This window comes from Microtus pennsylvanicus, chromosome 4 (assembly GCF_037038515.1).
Source record: "Microtus pennsylvanicus isolate mMicPen1 chromosome 4, mMicPen1.hap1, whole genome shotgun sequence".
In the NCBI taxonomy this organism is placed as follows: Eukaryota; Metazoa; Chordata; class Mammalia; order Rodentia; family Cricetidae; genus Microtus; species Microtus pennsylvanicus.
This window is the reverse complement of record NC_134582.1, coordinates 72,655,830-72,673,639: the sequence shown is the minus strand read 5'-3', so window position 1 is coordinate 72,673,639 and position 17,810 is coordinate 72,655,830. Positions and strand designations below refer to the sequence as shown.

Genomic DNA, 17,810 nt, shown 5'->3' with positions numbered 1-17,810 from the left:
TCCTCTGTGCTGAGAGCAGGCAGCAGAGGAGCGCAGGTGGCAGCCAGCCCAACCAGTAGACACAGTTAGGGTAGGTCAGTGGTTGTCAGACCCCCAAAGTCCACACGGGTTTACAAAAGGGCAGTGTGGAAATTAATGCTCCTAATGAAAGTTTTGGTCATTCAGCAGAGGCCCTGTCCTTCCAGGTGTGTCCTTGTGTCCTCTGCCCATGTCCTACCTCTGGTCCATTATCCCAGCGTAAGGTCCAAGTGGTTTGACACATCAAGTGCAGGATGATGTCACTGCAGTGAATGAGCAAGAGTGCAGGCTGGGTGAAGGGTCAGCTGTATCTCCTTCAAGGTGATGGTTTCACAGGCCACTGTACTGTGAGACTCTGATAAGCAGTGTTGCTACTACTGTACTGGTAGTTCAGATGTTGGATGTAGCTTGGAGCAGCTTTCTTGCCACTGAGCTCTGAGGCACTGAGCGGACCTTCGTTTGATACCTCACTGCTTCTGGACCCATGTACCACACTGCTCTTGCGTTGTAGGTGTGCCTGGTCACCTCTAAGAGGAGAGCCTTTCTCTCCTTGAAATCTGAATTATGCTGGGTTTGAGACCCAGTGTGGCAGTTGGGAGAAATTTCGCCTCCCTGGGTGGTGGTGTTCTATAAACTTTATCAAGAAACACTGTTTCTACTTGTTTGTTAGCCTTCCAGAGATGAATGAGAAGAAGCCCAGGTAACAATCAGATTACAGGACCTGTGTGCCTATGCCTAAGGAAGGTGCTGGTCTCAGATACAACCCACAGATGTTATTCTATCTGACCAGCAATAGGTGAGAAAACTGCTGGGCTTGTTAGCCTCAGAATTCCTACAGATGGGTAAACACCATAGGCCACCTTCCTGAGAGGGAGAAGAGCAAACAGCTCCTTGATGGCTTTTTCTCTACACGTGCTGGGGAAAATGTTGCTGAAGGACAGGTCGAATCCAGAAGATGCCTCCCATACTCTGGCTTTCTGTTTAAATCACTAGACTATTTACTGCTTACAAAGCAAAACACGCTGAACCCCAGCGCTATGCTGCCCACGTTTACGAGAAACCGCCACTCTCACAGCAGAGCGCTGTGGCGGTCCTTACGTTGAAAAAGCAGAACCTATTTGAGGTTGGGATGATCAAACCCAGATGCTTTTCTAAAATTATATTTTCAGTGCATTTATATGTCTGTTACAAAGTGTGCTACATGCTAAAAATATTTTCCTTTGTAGGCCAAGGGAACTTGCAAGCCACACTGAAAGAACACACATAAGATGGTTTTTAAGTGTGCTGAGGGCACCCTGGTTGTTACCGGCCTCAGTTTTACAACCCACCACCATTTGGGCCCCAAAGCTTCACAGTTCAATTCTTCTTTAATTTTAGCAACTTTATTGCCATAAAAACATACGGGCGGGCAGCCAAAGTCAATAGGTAGAACTGAGGACTGGGGCTCCATGGCAGCAAGAGATTAGAACTCACTGGAGACGGCGCCTTCAGAGGTGCTGTGTGTGTCCTGGGATGGGGAGTCACCTCTGTCAAGCAAAGGTTTCATCTGCTTTTCTCTTCTATGCCCTTTTCCCCAGCGGTTTTGTCGCTTCTGCTCTGAGCCACCAAGCAAACCTGTGCTTGTCCTCCTGTCTGCATGCGTCATGAAGTCCATTTCTCCAGAATTCTCACTGGCCTTGCCTCCTTGAAGTGTGTTTATGTGGTCACTGGTTTTGTAGTTAGGATCATCTGCCTGGGTCTCAACAAATCTGCTAAGAAACTATGTATAAAACCCAAGAATATATAGTTGCCTACTATCCAAATGCAGTTTTTAAATCTCCAGTGTGCAAGTCTTACTCTGTCACTTTCCAACTTAGTTTTTAATACTTTTTTAATCTTATGTCTGTGTGTGTGAATATCCTGTGAGCACAGAGGCTAGAAGAGCCCATCTGACCCCTGGAGCTGGAGTTGCATGAGGTTGTGAGCCGCTGGATGTGGGGGCTAGGGACTGAACTTGGATCATCTGGGATAATAGGAAGAACTCTACCTACTGAGCCTTCTCTCTAGCCCCTCCAATTTGGGGGGATTTTTGTTTGTCTGTTTGTTTGTTTTTTGAGTCAGAGTCTCTCACTAACCCTGGGGCTCGCCAGTTACTAGACTGGGGCTGGTTGTCAAGCCTCTGGGATCTCACTTATCTCTGCTGTCCACTTCTGGGGTCATAGTTCTGTTTTTATGAGTTCATGGGATCCAAATTCAAGTCCTCATGCTTTCAAAGCATGGGCTTTAACCATGGAGCCATCCTCCCAGCCCTAAGAACTGTATTTTTAAATATAACTGCATTTTTTCCTCTTTCCCCATCTTGTGTATCAGCACACCCAGGAAGAAAGCAAGGCTTTGCTCGGTACATGATGCATGATACCGATGGACTTCTACCCAGAAGTCTGCAGGATAAACATTGTTGTGCCCTTTCTATAGATGAAGAAGCTGACTAGCGCATTGTGTTTCTGATGTTTGCACAGCTGTGACTTTATCACATTGATAGATTCAGAGAGCAGCGTAGTAGGGATGCTATATGGTCTTTGTTCCTGTGCTTTGGCACCACGCATTTCTGTGTATCCCAGGCTGGCCTTGAACTCTTGATTCTCCTGACTTGATGTTATGAATGCTGAGATTACAGATGTGACCACCACATCTGGCTTTGTTTCCTGTAGCAAAATATGGCTTATTGTCTTCTATGAGAAGGGTCTAGTAGTGGGATTGTTGATTCTCCTCTGTAATAAGAGATATGAGAAAGAGAAACTGCTTCTCCTGTCTGCCACTCACCACTGGAAGGGACAGGTGCTCCTTTGCAGTGGCTCAGATGGGCCACACCTCTACGGACTCTGCCCAAGGATGCTACGTCCCTGTGGGGAGTGGAGGAGGACAGGAATTAAAGATGACTGTTCTGTCTGCTTTGGCACTGTCCCATTTCCCCCTCAGTAAAGTGTGTGTTTCTCACGGGCTCGGAGAGGTTATGTGATGCGAATGTTCAAGAAGCAGCGACAGTGCCCTGCTCTCGGTCCTCAGAGTCCCCCTCCCCCCCCCGCACCTGGGCTTCATCCCGGGACAGTGAGGCCAGATTCACAGCACAGCTTCAACAGCAGCAACAGCCTAGTTGGTTGTGCTAGCCTGTTTTCTGGTGACCTTAAGACCTCAGATAGCAAGGAAGACAGGAAGCAAAGCTAAAGGAGACCACAGTATTTGTATAATAGGTTAAACCACAGCAGGAAAAGAGTCAGGACAAGGCGATACCTGGTGGCAGGGCTTTCACCCAGCACACATAAAGCCTAGGGTTCCATGGGCAACTCAGAGAAGGGGATACTGTGGGCTTTGATCCAGTCTGAGGTACCCAATAGAAACGTGAATTGTCCGGTGGGCTTTTGCACTGTGGCTCTAAGGGGTGCAACTTTTTCCTGGTGTCTGACTGCTGGGGCACAGAAGTTGTGCTGTGTGTGGAGTGGCTGGATTGATCCCCTCCAGAGAGCAGCTATGTTTGGTATCTAGAGAACAAAGAAGACTTGCTGCTTGGCTGATCAATGTGGGATCAAGGTCACATTCCCCAGCACCCATTCTCCCACCTCCACACACAGTGGGTGGAGGCAGAGGGAGGGAGGGAGATGCGAGCTCTGGCTTCCCTAATATGGACACTGCTGGCCCTGGGGAGCAGTAAACATTGACTTCATCCAGCCCTGGAGGACCATCTCAGGAAGAAGAGAGGGACTGGTAAGCAAGCAACCACCGGCACAGGTCCTTGCATTGTTTTCCCGGAACACCCACTTCCATGGAGTGTTTGGTGAACAATACCCTAGAAACTGGCTTTCTGTCATAATTATTCATGGTACAGTCAGCAACCATAGTCTCCAAAAGGAGGCAGATTTTACATTCCTCTGTGTATGAGAGGTTTTTATACTTGTTAATAGAGATGATTCAGGCCCAGTATTCTGTTTGCAAATTGTGACTTGTTTAGGTTCCTTTTGGAGACCTGATGGCAGGCAGTCTAGTCCGAGTGGGAAGGTTTTATTAAAGTATAGATCTTTCTGGAGCCCTAGACTCCCCGGACAGCCCCTCCTTAAGGGGTACACGAAGCACTGGCATGCCCTTACACACATGCTTCTGTATGCCGTACAGCACCGTACCATATCAGCCCCCAGGAAGTGATGGGAAGATACCCACGTGTGCTGTCAGCTTTTTACCTAATAAAATACAACCATACCATATGTCTGTGCCTGTGCCTTTGGGGAGATGTTTGTCATTATTTCTCCCAGAGCACATGCATGCATGTGCGTGCCTGTGAGTGTTTTCTAAGCAATGGAACCCATTTCGTCAGAGCAGGCTGCCCACACCTCAAGGAAGTCAGCTAGCATGGGCTACTCTTTAATGGAGCAATCCCTCTAAACACAGAGAAGGATCTTTTTCCATTGGATAGACTTCCCCCGGATCCTAAGCTAGCTCTGTAATCAGACCATGGAAAGTGTGGCCAGTACTATAAGTCAACATCAGACCAGGCCACCTGAAGACAAATGCTAAAATCTCAGTGCAGGACCCAGAAGTGTATTAACCCAGAGTCTCACGGAGACTGCTTGCTTCTGTGAGGAAGGACCATGGGAATCTTGTTTTAAGTCTTTTCGTGTGCATGTCTAATGCATGGCTGAGTTTATTCCTAACTACATGCTATGGGAAATGCTCCCTGTGTCAACCCATCAGCCCGTCCTCCTCATCACCATGCCCCCTTCTACCCATGGGAACCTGCTGTCACAGAACATGGTATGTGGTCACTCTCTGTTTTATTGGCTTTCAGAGTTGGATTCCCTCCAAGCATCTGTATTTTTGGAAGCTATTAGATATGGGCCATCATTTAAACCACCCAATTTAGTGGTTCTCGGCACTGTTGACACATTGAGATCGCTAAAAAAGAGGAGCTTAAGATGACTTTGTGGTATAAATCTTAGTGGTCACCTATATGGTGTGATTTGTTACACCCCCACCACAACACACTGCCTCTTACATATCAACACACCCCAGTACACCCCAACACACCCCACACACCACCTCTCATACATCAATATACCCCAACATACCCCAATACATTCCATACACCCCAACACATTGCCTTTCACACCCCAACACACCCCAGTGCATCGCCTCTTACACATTAACACACCCCAACATACCCCAATACACTTCAACACCACAATACATCCCACACACCCCAACACACCGCCTCTCACTCATCAACACACCCCAATGTATAGCCTCTTACACATCAGCACGCCCCAACACACCCCAATACACTGCCTCTCACGTATCAATACACCCCAACACACCCCCACACACCCCAACACACTGCCTCTCACATATCAACATACCCCACATACCCCAACACACCGCCTCTCACATGTCAGAGGTGGGAACCACAGGTGGAAAACCCCATATGTAATTTTGTATTTCACCTATGACCTTTCTGTAAGATTATAGTGTCTGGGAGTAAATGTCAAGGTCACATAAAGAATTACAGTCAGGGGCTAGGGCGATGGCATAGTCAATAAATCCACAGAACACTTGTAAGAAAGCCCAGCACTGGGGAGGAAAAAGCCTGTAGCTACCTTGTCCAATGAGGGTCTCCAAAGCTGATGTGAACAGCTCCCAAGGACCAGCACCTGAAGTTGACCTCTGACCTCCACATGGACATGCATACGTGCATGTGTGTCTGTATATTCACACATTAAAGATCTATAGCCACACTCCTGATGAAGGATGTAGGATGATGTCTCTTCCAGCAGATGTTAGAGGGTTGGATTATATTCTATGGTCCATGTTTTGACGTGGAGTTAACTGGATCCACAGAATAAACAAGGATTTTAAGTGATGCTCCCTTGTTCCATCAAGACCTAAGGCCAGGCCAGACGAAGTGCTAAAGGCACTGGAATTACCCTGACCCAGTGTCTCCATGCTTAAGCTGGTACCTTGTGAGACGCAGGTGGGGCAGCTTGGGTGTCCAGTGCTGTGTAAACCACTCCTGTTGGAGCTGGGCTGTCCTGGTTTTCTACCAGTTACCAAGGCTCTGTGGTCTCTCATGGCTCATTCAGTCTTCAGGTCCAGCCCTTCGGGTTCTAGTAGCTGCCTTACTGCTTGTTTTTGATAGTTACACCTTGATATGTAACAGCTGCTTCCTGTCTTGAGTACCCAAATGTGGAATTGGATTACTGCCCTCCGTGAGAAAGATGGCTTAGAGATGCCAGACAGCTATTGGATCCAGACCCTGACAGAGTGTCCAGGTGTTCGTAACAGCATCCATGTTTCTGCGTCAGTGTTGTGTCCTGCTCTTCTCGTTTGCAGTAGGGTCTCCATCATGCTTGTGTGTCCAGTGTACATCCTCCCTGCCAGCTTTGGTACCATTCAGATAAGACATTGGGTCTGTCAGCATTTTTCTGACACCCGTGTATTACATTCTGGTGGTGTTTCCTAATATTTTCTCAGACCTTTGTAGAGAATATAATCATCATCATATGGCCTTAGCTTTACACAAAACGTCCAAGTGCTGTGCTGATGGAGAGAAAGGCTGGAAACATGGCATTTTCCCAGTCCATCAAGGAAAAATGGAGATTAAAGGGGAAAATTAAAATCCCAATACTTTATTTATCATTGTCTCTCCTGCCCAAAATGGAGCTAAGGCTGCTTCCAAAGCAGATAGATACTGCAGAATTTGGCAGGAAGATGGGCAAGGGGCATAGTTAATATTCCGCAAACTGTCCCTGAGGTTCCTATCCTGGCTAAGGAGAGTCCCCAAAGAACCAAGTATTGGGGAAGATTGATAAACTAGTTTTGAGAAGGTGAAAACCAGGAGCCTAGTCTGACCACTCCTGACACTGATACCAGAGAGAAGTAAAAAATGCCAAAGGCAACAGCCCTCTTCCTGGTAAGCACAGCTGTGAGTTTATGTCTCTCCATAAGGGACAATCGCTTCTCGCCAGACTTGCATGGTGAGAAGCCATTCCTAGAGCACAGAAAGATGAAGGCCAAGGCCAGATTTATGGAGGTCTGACTGAACCTAAGAATGAACTCTTATGTCCCTTGTGGAAGTTTAAACAGTAGTAGTGCAGGAATACATGGGAAGTGTGGGGGGGGGGGTAGGTGTGTGTGTGTGTGTGTGTGTGTGATTTATTTATTGATTTATATTATTTTTTTAGTAGCAGCACTATTAGTTACCATATTGGAGAGGATCATGGGGTGGTTGTCTTGGGGCAGAGAGTACAGCTCAGTAGAGGAGTCCTTGCTTAGGGTACATAATGCAAGGCTCCTTCCTCGGTACTAAAAGTATAAGGGGGAGAGCATCTTACACATTGTCCAGTTGGTTGTGCTCTGCAGAGGGTTCTGGGTACGCGGATGAATTCAGGGCTGCACTTACAGGCAGGAAAATGTAAGTCTGGGCAGGGACCAGAGCCCACAGTGGGCTGTCTGGTACGAGCCACACATCTCTTCTGAAAATAATGCTGTGGAATCACACTCACCTAGCAGGGCTAAAATCCCCTGCATGGAGCAGGCAGTACCATGCAAGCTATGTGCAGTTCTTCTAAACTCAGGGAAAGCAGGCATGAGGCCTGTTCCATTCTTGCAGATTTAAAGCTGTAACACTTTGTCAGTCAGCCCTTACTCCTGACTTGTTCCTGCTACTTACTCTAAAGGTCACTCTCTTTCCAGGCCCCCTGGATTCCTGCTGTTTGGTTTTCTTTTGTTGGTTTGTTTGTTTGTTACTCAGACTGGTCCAGAACTCACAGCCCTGCCACAGCCTCTGCAGTGATGACATCACGAATGTGGGCCACCATGCCTGCTGTATGTTAGCAACAGAGTGCTTAGCTGTTTGGGAGCCAAAGTCCTCAGCTTCCCTCTGCAGATGGTTCTCCCCTGGCTTTGCCTAGGGAAGCATAATTTTCTGTCTGTCGGAATAATTAAAGGGCTCCCCATGTTTACCCTACGGGGTTTCCTGTGGGCTCTACTCACTCCTCTGTGTTGTGCTTCATTCACCATATAGAAGCAGGAAGAGAACACCCACCCCTATCAATACGAGATTGGCATCACTGCCTTTTCCTGTGAGAAGAATAACTTCCTCTTCCACCAAAAAGAAAAAAAAATTGAAAAAGAAACCCCAAAGCGACGTTCTCTGAAAATAATCTCCAGTTTCTGCTTTGAGCACGGGTTTGTTTGAAAGCAGAGGCATTTCCTCGGGCTCTGAAATTGCCTTTGACTGTTAGGAACTGCTTTGACAAAAAGTTTTTAAGAAAAACTTCCTTTCTAAATATGCCTGTCAACTAGCTGAGGCATTTAAAAAGATAGAATTCAAGCATAAAGTGGTCCATTTTTAAAAGATAGCTTGGAAGTGCTTTTGCCACTCTGGAAGATGCTAGACTATTCATCCCCAACCGCGGAATTCAGTGTTTTTAAAGGCTTCTCCACAGCCTGCTGACATTTATATCAACTCATAAGCAAGGAGGGATTTAAGTAAACAGAAGAGAAATGCACTCAGGTTGTGTTGAACAATAAAAACACTAATTTTTCTAGTGTTACATTTCATTCTGACTTTAGCCCCCCAACACCATTCTGAGCTGTAATTTGAATTACTGGTTACAGGGACCTTTCATTTTCTGTTTTTGTTTTTTACGTCATTTTAGAACTGTGTTCCTTTTTAGAAAATTCAAATGTATAATTTTGTGCCTCTTACAAACGGTGATATTCTAGCAGTTAAAGAAATTGGAGTTAGAGAAATAATCATCATAAGACACACACACACACACACACTTGAACTGTGTGCCGGGTGTTCCTCTGTCCCTATGTACTTCATTCACTTTAAATAAACCTTTATTACATTTATTTATTTAGCATGTGAATGTGTGTTGGCACAGGTACCATGGTGTGTGTGAAGGTCAGGGGAAAACCTTTGGGAGTCAGTTCTCTCCTTCCACCACATGGCTCCTGGGGATGAAACTAAAGTTGTCAGGCTTGGTAGCAAGTGGTTTTATCCACTGAGCTATCCAGTTCCATTCGCTTTTAAAACATGGAATGTTTGTTGTGTGATGGGCAGTACTTTTAGACAGAAATCAAGAACAAAACAACAGGATGTTACCCTTCCAAGTGTGCTTAGGAGGTCGGCATTTGATCGGTTAATAAGAATAAGTAATAGGGTGGCAAGATGGCTTAGTGGGTGAAGGTGGGTACCACCAAGGCTGACAACCTGAGTTCTGTCCCCAGACCCCACAAGGTGTGGGGGGGGACCTGATTTGGACAAATTGTCCTCTGACCTGTACACACATGGCATGGTGTATGCACGCCCACGCTCCCACACACATGTACCCACAGGATAAATTAATAAGTAGCCATAAAAATTGTACCAAACTAAGTGAGCCTAATGTAGGCTGTGGGCTTTAATTGCAGCATCTTAACACTGGCTCTTGAGATGTCAGAAATGTAGAATGTAATTGCATTTTATAGATTACACAGTAATATTCTTTCTGGAGATCGGAAAATTTTAACTGCTGTAAAAATGGGGTCTCAGTGACAAAGAGGGAAGGAAACCAATATAGGCAGGGTGAATACTGGAGAATACTAGAATTTGAACTTGATAGTGAGGAGGGATCTTTCAGATATGATACATGAGCTAAGAGCCAGAGGCAGGCAGTGTGTGTTTTCCGTAAAGCAAAGAGATGGAATTGTAATTTCCTTTGGACAGACACTCGTGGCTTCCCTGTGGAAGGGGTTGTAAACAAGGTAACACGGCGGGAGACATGCAGAGTGGATCTCAGCTTTGGAAGTTTAGGGAGTCAGAGCCCTTGTGCCCCCTGTGCTGGGCCAGGATGACCAGAGTTTCAGATCTGTCTCTCATCAGCAGCAGTGGTTCTGTGGGGCTATGGATCTGAGAGCAAGCTCACATGTGTGTTTGAGATTACAATCAAATAAAATTATAAGGCAGGAAATAAAAGCCTTTAAATACTCTCCAGCCATAACAGGTTCTCGTAGATGTCTGTGTAAACTTAGTTTATAATAGTTACCTTTCTTCCTTTTAATAAACTCTTTGCATTGAGCGGTTTGTGTTAGTGTTCCTAAAGGTGGCAAACACCCACGGGAATGACTGAATAAAACAGTGTCTGCCATGGTGAATATATATTGATTCTTGAATTATGAGCAGCATGAAGCCTGAACACTTTAACGTTCTCTTTCTGTTTAAAAATCAAGTAGATCTGCATAATGCATGTTGATAATTTATATGTTTACATGTATGCGTGCCTCCAGGCTTTCCAAATCGTTAACTATTTCTGTGCTTATAAATTTAAAAAAAATATTTCTGTGCTTTCCTCTTAAAGGAGGATAAACTTGGTTGTGACGGATTTAGCAAATGAATACACATTTTAGTACCTGGGTAATGAAGTACAAAACTGACTTCATCTACTTACGTTCTAGAGTTAGTTTTTGGTTTGGTTTGCGTTTCTAGAAATAAGAACACTGCTAAGAATCCCCCACTCGAGCAGGCCTGTTGTTTATTTTAGGACATAGGCATCTTTAGTGGCCACATGAGGGTCCGGCTGTGCTTGGGAATGGAGGGTACAATAAAGTTTTCCACTCTGACGTCTCATTAAGCAGCTCCTCTTTGTGTAAAGTACTCCGTGGCAAAGTTGCTTCTATTTAAAGTCCCGAGTTTGATCTTGGCTTTGATCTAAACCTTTTGATCTTGAAAGAAGGATGGAGTAGCAATAAAGAGGGCCCGACAGACTTTCTTTAAAGAAATGCGATAAAGTTAAAGGGCGGTCAGAGTCAGCCAGTACCGGCGGCACCGCAGCCTTTCCTCAGGCCTGGTTGGCAAGGAGGACCGAGGAAAATGGGGCGAGTCCATCCTTGACTGTGGAACAGGACCGCCCCCCTTCCACCCTCGTGCTATGCATGTCCACGGGGAGACTCGCACAGGGGACTCCCCAGGTCACCTGCCACCTTGGAGGTGCTGGCAGGAAGCTTCCTCCGGAACCCTGGCTTAGGATAGGATGGAGGATTCTTCCATCCCTCAGCCACAGCCTCAGACTGGACCCGGAGGTGTGTGGCAGGGGAAGGCGGGGGTGGATGGATGGATGGGTGGGGAGAGGCGTATGGGGGCGTAGGCCCGGGCAGAGGGTGCTTTCCGAGAACAATAACGGCGGGGACCTGGGAGCCTACACCTTTAAGGCAGGCCCCGCCCCGCCCCGCGCCCGCCGAGGTGGCGCTCGTGGCGCTGGGCTCCGTGAACTTGACTCGCTCTCCCTGCAGGCGCTGCGGGAGGAGCAGGAGGCCGAGGACTGCAAACGGAGTGGGCTGGCAGGACGAGTGGGCTCAGAGGTGAGTGCGGCGGGCAGAGGTGGGCAGCAGCGCACGGTGCTCCAGGTGAGAGGGACGCCTGCACCTCTTGGCCTTCTTGAAATACTGTTGCGTTTTGACTTCAGGTGGCGAAATGGATCCGACTGAACCGCAGACCCCGAAAACGCAAAAGAGGGAAGCAAGAAGCCGCCTTTGAAAAGGTAGGGGCCCTGGAGGGCGCTGCCGGGAGGGGTTCCCGTGTGTGCTGCCTTGTGCCCGGGATTCAGTCTCTGCTACTAGAATAGCGTTTGGGGAGTTTGTGTTAAATTTACAGCAAGAAAGCTTTACCCGTGTGGGTTGTTGATAAACAGTGGTGTCCGATGTGACCGGGATGGGGGCCTGTCGGGTGCTCCTTACACTGCCGCTGTGCCTCCTGAGAAAGGAAAGCTTCTTCACGGCAGACCCCCACAGGCAACGGTGCCCGCGCCCACGCAGCCAAATCCCTACCCGGAATCCTGTGGGAAATGGGCAACTTCAGAGGTGCCAGGACCAATTTTCTTTTCTGTCCATCAAGTGAATTTATCCCCCTGAATTTAGAATTTTAATAGTTAGTTTATAGATCTTGCTCCCTGCTCTCCCTTGTGAATGAATGCTTGAGGTGGAAACTTGATTCATCCTGAAGTAAATATTTTGAAATCAGGTGAGTAACCTATTAGCCCCCTTTCTTATTGAAAAGGGGGCAAATGTTAATGGCATGTTTTGGTTTTGTCAGTTTTGCTTAAATATACTTATGCAGTTGGGGGGGGGGTAATAGCGCCAAGGGACTAAAATAGTGGTGTGTTGTTGTTCTGCCGGGATGACGAATCATTGGGTTCTGAAGCCAAATTCTTGCTGATAGCGATGCTGCCAGCTTCTGTGATGTGTTGCCTTAGTATGGGCATCGTGGCGTCTGGGAACGTGTATGAAGCTCACAGTAAAGAAGATGTGGAGCTCCCGAGTGCACTTGAGGGCACTCAGGGCCACTTGGAGGAGACCAGGGTTAACTAGGCATATTGTTGCTGGCACACAAGGGGCCCTGAGTGTCTGAGAAGTAACCCCCACCCCGCCTTGTTAGAGAGAAGCCATTTATGTCAACTCAGTTCAGCAGTGGTAAGAAAATACTCTTTTTAAACAGAAGGATTTGGGGATGTACCTTAGCATGCTGTAGCAGGTTATGGTTGTTGAACTCTTAAAAGGTTTGTGAGTGATGAATGAGATCATAAAATGTCTAAAGAATGAAAAGCATTATTTGTGCCTAGCACTTGAACAGATGTTTGCAGGTATAATTATTAGGCAAAAAATAAGATCAGCCACACATGGAAAAAGGAGAAGTCATTAGTGAATACTTGGTATCGCCTCTACCAAAATCTGAAGCAGTAACTGTGCCCAGAACTGGGGAGGCCATAACAACTGAGGCCTCCACCTTGGAGCACAGCAGCAGCGCTGCTCCCTCAGCCAGCCTGCCCGCCACTGTGTCCTGGTAGACCTGCTGGAGGCTGCACTTCTGACTTTCCTCTGAGACCATGTGGGTAGCGGTTTAGGGCACTGGATGTGCCTGGTGGCCATGTGTTTTGTCCCTGTCCCCGCTTCTCCCAGATTCCACTGGCACTGTGGAGGGCTTGCCTTGTGTTAACACTGGGGGGCAGGCCCTCTGAAGGGCCGTGTGCGCTGTGAGATCTGTGTCCCGGGAGCGTTAGAATGGGATCCGAATGGCACAGGGCCCAGGGGATGTGTGTCCCCTAATTCTAAAATGAGGACGACACTGACTGAGAGTTCAGCCCAGGTCCAGGCTCAGATGTGAGCCTGTTGCTGGTGGAGCCTCAGCAGCTCACTCAAGAAGAAAATGGTCTGCTAAGCCCGGCCTTGGTGACTCATGCTTTAAATCCAAGCACTCAAGAGGCAAAGGTGTGCACATCTCTCTGAGTTCAAGGCCAGCCTGGTCTACGTAGTTCCAGGACAGCCAGGGTCCTGTAAAGAGACCCTGTCTTAAAATAAAATGATAATGAAAACGAAATTGAAAACGTCTGTTGGGCCACAAGCAAGTTAGCTCCTGTGTCCTTTCTGTGTCTCCACCGTGGGCGCTTCTGCTTTCGCCAGTTTGACAAGACTAAAATGGGAGTGTGCTTGTGAGGCCGTTCCTTCTGGACCTGGCTGCTGTCTGCTCCTTTGTCTTCTTTGTCCTTGCCCTCTCTCGGGCTGGCCAGGTGTCCTCCTTCCTGTCCTCCACTCCTCAAGTGTCCCCCACATTCAGGCCTCTCTGGGTTGGCCTGGATTAGACTGGACTGGACTGGGTAGATTTGGCTGAACCGACTATGGAATAGATCTGAGCGGCTTTGACTAAGCGGCCTGTAATAACATCTACGCTGGAACTGGGATGTTTTCCGTCTATAGGCGGATGCGGCTTTTACTGCCCAGTGAAAAACAGAACCTCCTGGCTGTCTTGAGAAAGGAAAACAGCCATGGCAGCAGGCCAGGCTCGGAGCGAGCCGTGTGGAAAGAATGTCATCTTACAGGTCACATTTGCTTTCCCCTTAAAGAAAGAAGCAGGACAGTCCACTGCCTGTGCTCGGCTGTGAATCAGCAAACAGTAAGTTAAGTGACCGTGACACCATATAAGCGGTTAGAGCGCTCCCTGGACGCTCCTGGCCACTGTGAGCTTCCCTTTCTGGCCATTTCTGCTCGCCAGAGAACCGTCTTTGAGGACTTTGCCTATCTTTCTGACTGACTGTCTTCTCTGCTGTGCTTCTTCTTGGGATGTTCCTTGACGTTCATTTCTGTGTTCTAGCTCCGTCTCTCTCTGTCCATAGCTGTAACTGGATTCTCTCATGACTGTTTCCTCTCTCCACTTCCTGGAATCTTTCTCTATTCGCCCTGATTTTCTCCCCTTTTCTATTGTTTCAAATGCCCATTATTTAGTTTGAATAAATTTTGCAACCAGAAGGCAAGAACGTGAGTGGCCCACCGAGGACGGTCCGAGGCCAGCTCTGTGGGGTCAGTTCCAGTTGTGATTTCAGTAGTGAGAAGTATGTGTGCAGATTGTGCTGCGTGATCTGTTGGCTTTAGATCACATCCATTTTTAACTTGAAGATTAAACACAAATTATGTATCATCGTTAGAGAGTAAGGGCTGATATCTTAAGACATATACATGCGAACAAAGTTTAGATATCTTTTAATCTAAGAATTAAAATATGTATTACAACAGCATCTTATGAAATAGTATATTTTAAAGAAAATGCACTTGCAGTGAGATTGCGCTCCTTAAAGAAAGAAAATTTCTGTTGTTAGAGTCCAAAGAATCCCACATCTGATGATGACGTGGAGAAAGCGTCTCGGTGTGTATGCTGAGATCCGAAGCTGCCTGGCCACTGGGCTGACTCAGGAAGCCATCTTCCACGTCTGGTGTGTCTGCAGCAGGCATCCAGGGTGCGATGGGCCAGCCTTTGTGCGTCGTGGCTTTCACAGGGAGCTGACATTCACTCCCCAGAACCTGGAAAGCAGAACTTTGGAAGTTGCAGTTTTCTGAAAGGTGGATTGAAATGTGCAGACTTATTAACACCCAGAGAGCACGAGCGAGACCTGTGGGTGCTGAGGTGTTTGTGGCTGATGGCGTCAGGCAGTCAGCTCTGTGTGTTCTCTGATGAAACCCTACAGTTGGGAGCGTTCTTACTCTGCTTTTCTGTTGTTTATCTAGTTACACACGCGAGCCATACAATCCATGGGATAATTCACCACAATTTTTAAATCTGTGTCGACCCAGTGAGGTTCTCATATTCAACACCATTTACTCCTTTGAGGTGCATTGCACACTTTTGTGGCAGTTGTGCCGTGAGAACATGCAGAATGTTTTAAAGGTAGGTAGTTCAGGCTTTAAATGTTCTACTGCCGTGTTTGTCTTTTGTGACAAAGGTCTTTTATATTCAGTTGTAATTCTGGAAACCAGTATTTAAGTTGTTACAAAGAAAGTTACTTTTGCCTGTGCATATAGAGGCAGTGGTGTGTGTTAGGCTTCACTTGAAGCTGTCAGAGCTCAAACCAGTAAACCAGCCCGTACAAACTTGGAGCATGTGACCAAGCACCCCCCCCCCAAACTGGTAGCCACTCCCTGCACCCAGAAAACTGGTGGGTTTGGGCAACTACCCTTACACCTGGGGCAAGGGTCCCCTGGAATTCCCTGGCTTGGTGCCCGTGCCTCTGTTTGAGAGTGCTGTTGCTCTGAGAGAATCTATAACTAGTCCACACTTGCAGAGCCATGGCCTCGTACAATAGCTTCATTGATTCTTGATTTCCATAGAAAAGCTTTATGGGTTCTAATGAATCACCAGCCCGCCCTTCTTCACCTCCTCAGTGAGTGGCTTTGTGTCCTGTGTGCCCACTGTGCCTGAGTGATGGGAGACGGAATAATTTATGAGAGATTGTAAAGAAATCAAGCAGAGAGGTGTGTTTGTGTGCAATGAGTTGTGTTGCAGGGATGCTGAGGGACCCCTGGGTACCTGCATCTTGTTTCAGCACCTCTTCCTGCCCTTTTATTTCTTATAAGTCCTTAACAAACGTATTATTCTATATGCAGGTCTCAAGTCAGATCAGATTATGTAAGTTTCTTGACATTTTTTGCTTACTTTAAGCTAAACCAAGAAAAAATTGCTGATAAAATATATTTTTGTAACCTAAGAAAGACAGTTTAATTTGTATGATTTTATGTTATTAAATTCTCATCTGGTCCATAGATTGATTCTTTTGAAGAATCTGCAATTTAAAACCAGAAAAAGATTTTGACAATTCTGTGTATGGTAAAATCCCCGCCAGCTTTAAGCTGGCATAGCAGGAAAATTAAAACAATGACCAGCCTGCCCTAAACGGTCCTTGTAACCCACAGTCACCCACTCATCCTCACCCGCTTACTCAGAGACTCCGAGTGGAACCGTTAACGCATCAGTAGCCAGCACTTGCCATGTGGCGAGCGTAGTTCTGAGCCTCACACGCAGTAGTTGATGTGAGTGCCCCACGAAAGCCTGTCCCAACCAGCACGGTGTCGGCTCCTCTGCCTAGGGAGGGCGGTGTGAGCGAGTCAAGTGACTGCTACAGAAAATGTCAGGCTGCATCTGAACTTCCCGTTAGGCCTCGACCACCAGCAGCACAGAGCGCGCATTTCTGAATTAAGAGCGTCTCAGCCAGCATGTATTTTGAAAACACTTGAAAGAGTGCAGATAATTGCACTTGTGCTGATTTTAGTGTGTTTGATGCCAGCCACCACCAATCCTCCACGCAGAGAAAGATGAAAGCCACTTTCATATAAAACATAAGACTTGGGTTGGAAAGGGAGGTGGGAGAGGAACATTTTTTGTGGCTTTTTAGTTACTTTTATAGGCAGCATTAATTTCATTCCTGTGACAGAAGGCTTTCATTGGCAGCCGCTCTAAGCTTGGGCATTTTAATGAGCCGCTGTTTTGTGCCTGGGCTCATATGGCACTAATAAGATGTGTTATTTTTAGTAGCACCTACTGGTGTCACCTTGGGTTAGGACCTGTCATTGTTTCCATTCATCATGTGTTAGAGCAGGCAGACACACGGATGTATTCGGCCCAGAGAAGCCAGCCGGAGTCAGTCTGCTCTGTGTTCATCCACGAGTCCCTGTCTACTCTGTGTTCATCCACAAGTCCTATCTATCTGCTCTGAGTTCATCCATGAGTCCCTGTCTGTCTGCTCTGTGTTCATCCACGAGTCCCTGTCTACTCTGTGTTCATCCACAAGTCCTATCTATCTGCTCTGAGTTCATCCATGAGTCCCTAGCTCTCGGAACTCACGTGGTCCCATAAGTGCTGTGTGATTGATTAGATGATGAAGCCCATAAGTGCTATTTACTGTTACAGCCTTACCTTGATGCTGCAACATTCTAAAAAACTTATCTAGTCAGCACAGGCCTTTAATCCCAGCACTCAAGAGGCAGAGGCAGGCAGATCTCTGTAAGTTTGAGGCCAGCCTGGGTTACAGAGTGAGTTCCACAATAACCAGGGATACACTGAGAAACTCTGTCTCAGAAATTTTTTTTTTTACCAATTTGTTAAATTGTGCTATTTATTTTGTTCCTTGCTGATAGTATCCATGAAAATATGCTGGTCAAGATTTTCTGGGGTTTCTGGAGGAGGTTTCTTTAGTATCTTCTAGAAAGAGGGCTTGGAGGCAGAAAGCCTTGACACTAGACCTGACTTTGGCCCTGGGTTTGTGACGTGGCTTTTGTTTCCCTCTGAGAGCCCAGTACACAAAGTGATTAAAGCTTGGCTTGTATTTGTATGAATTGGTGGATTGGTTTTGTCATTTTGGGGGGTTTGGAGCAATGTCTGGTTTGGTTCTCCAGTTACTTTTTATAAACACCCTTCTTTCTGTGATGTGAGCAAGGAGGAAAGTAGACACCATTTCTGTTCCTTC

At 46.9% G+C, this 17,810-nt stretch overlaps 1 protein-coding gene across 7 annotated transcripts in view; it reads left to right on the top strand.

The window, feature by feature from the left end:
* Positions 1-17,810, top strand: part of Aopep (aminopeptidase O (putative)) — a 267,788-nt gene that overhangs the window by 188,447 nt on the left and 61,531 nt on the right. For 6 of the 7 annotated variants that reach the window (XR_012910341.1, XR_012910343.1, XR_012910342.1 and 3 more), the window contains exons 12-13: positions 11,320-11,388; positions 11,493-11,567. Coding sequence is in view for 2 of the 7 variants with exons in the window: in XM_075969380.1 (XP_075825495.1) it covers positions 11,320-11,388; positions 11,493-11,567 (144 nt within the window). In the remaining 5 variants the exon portion in view is untranslated. Of the gene's footprint in view, positions 1-11,319; positions 11,389-11,492; positions 11,568-17,810 lie in introns of those variants that run through there. The other variant, XR_012910345.1, reaches the window with a different exon arrangement.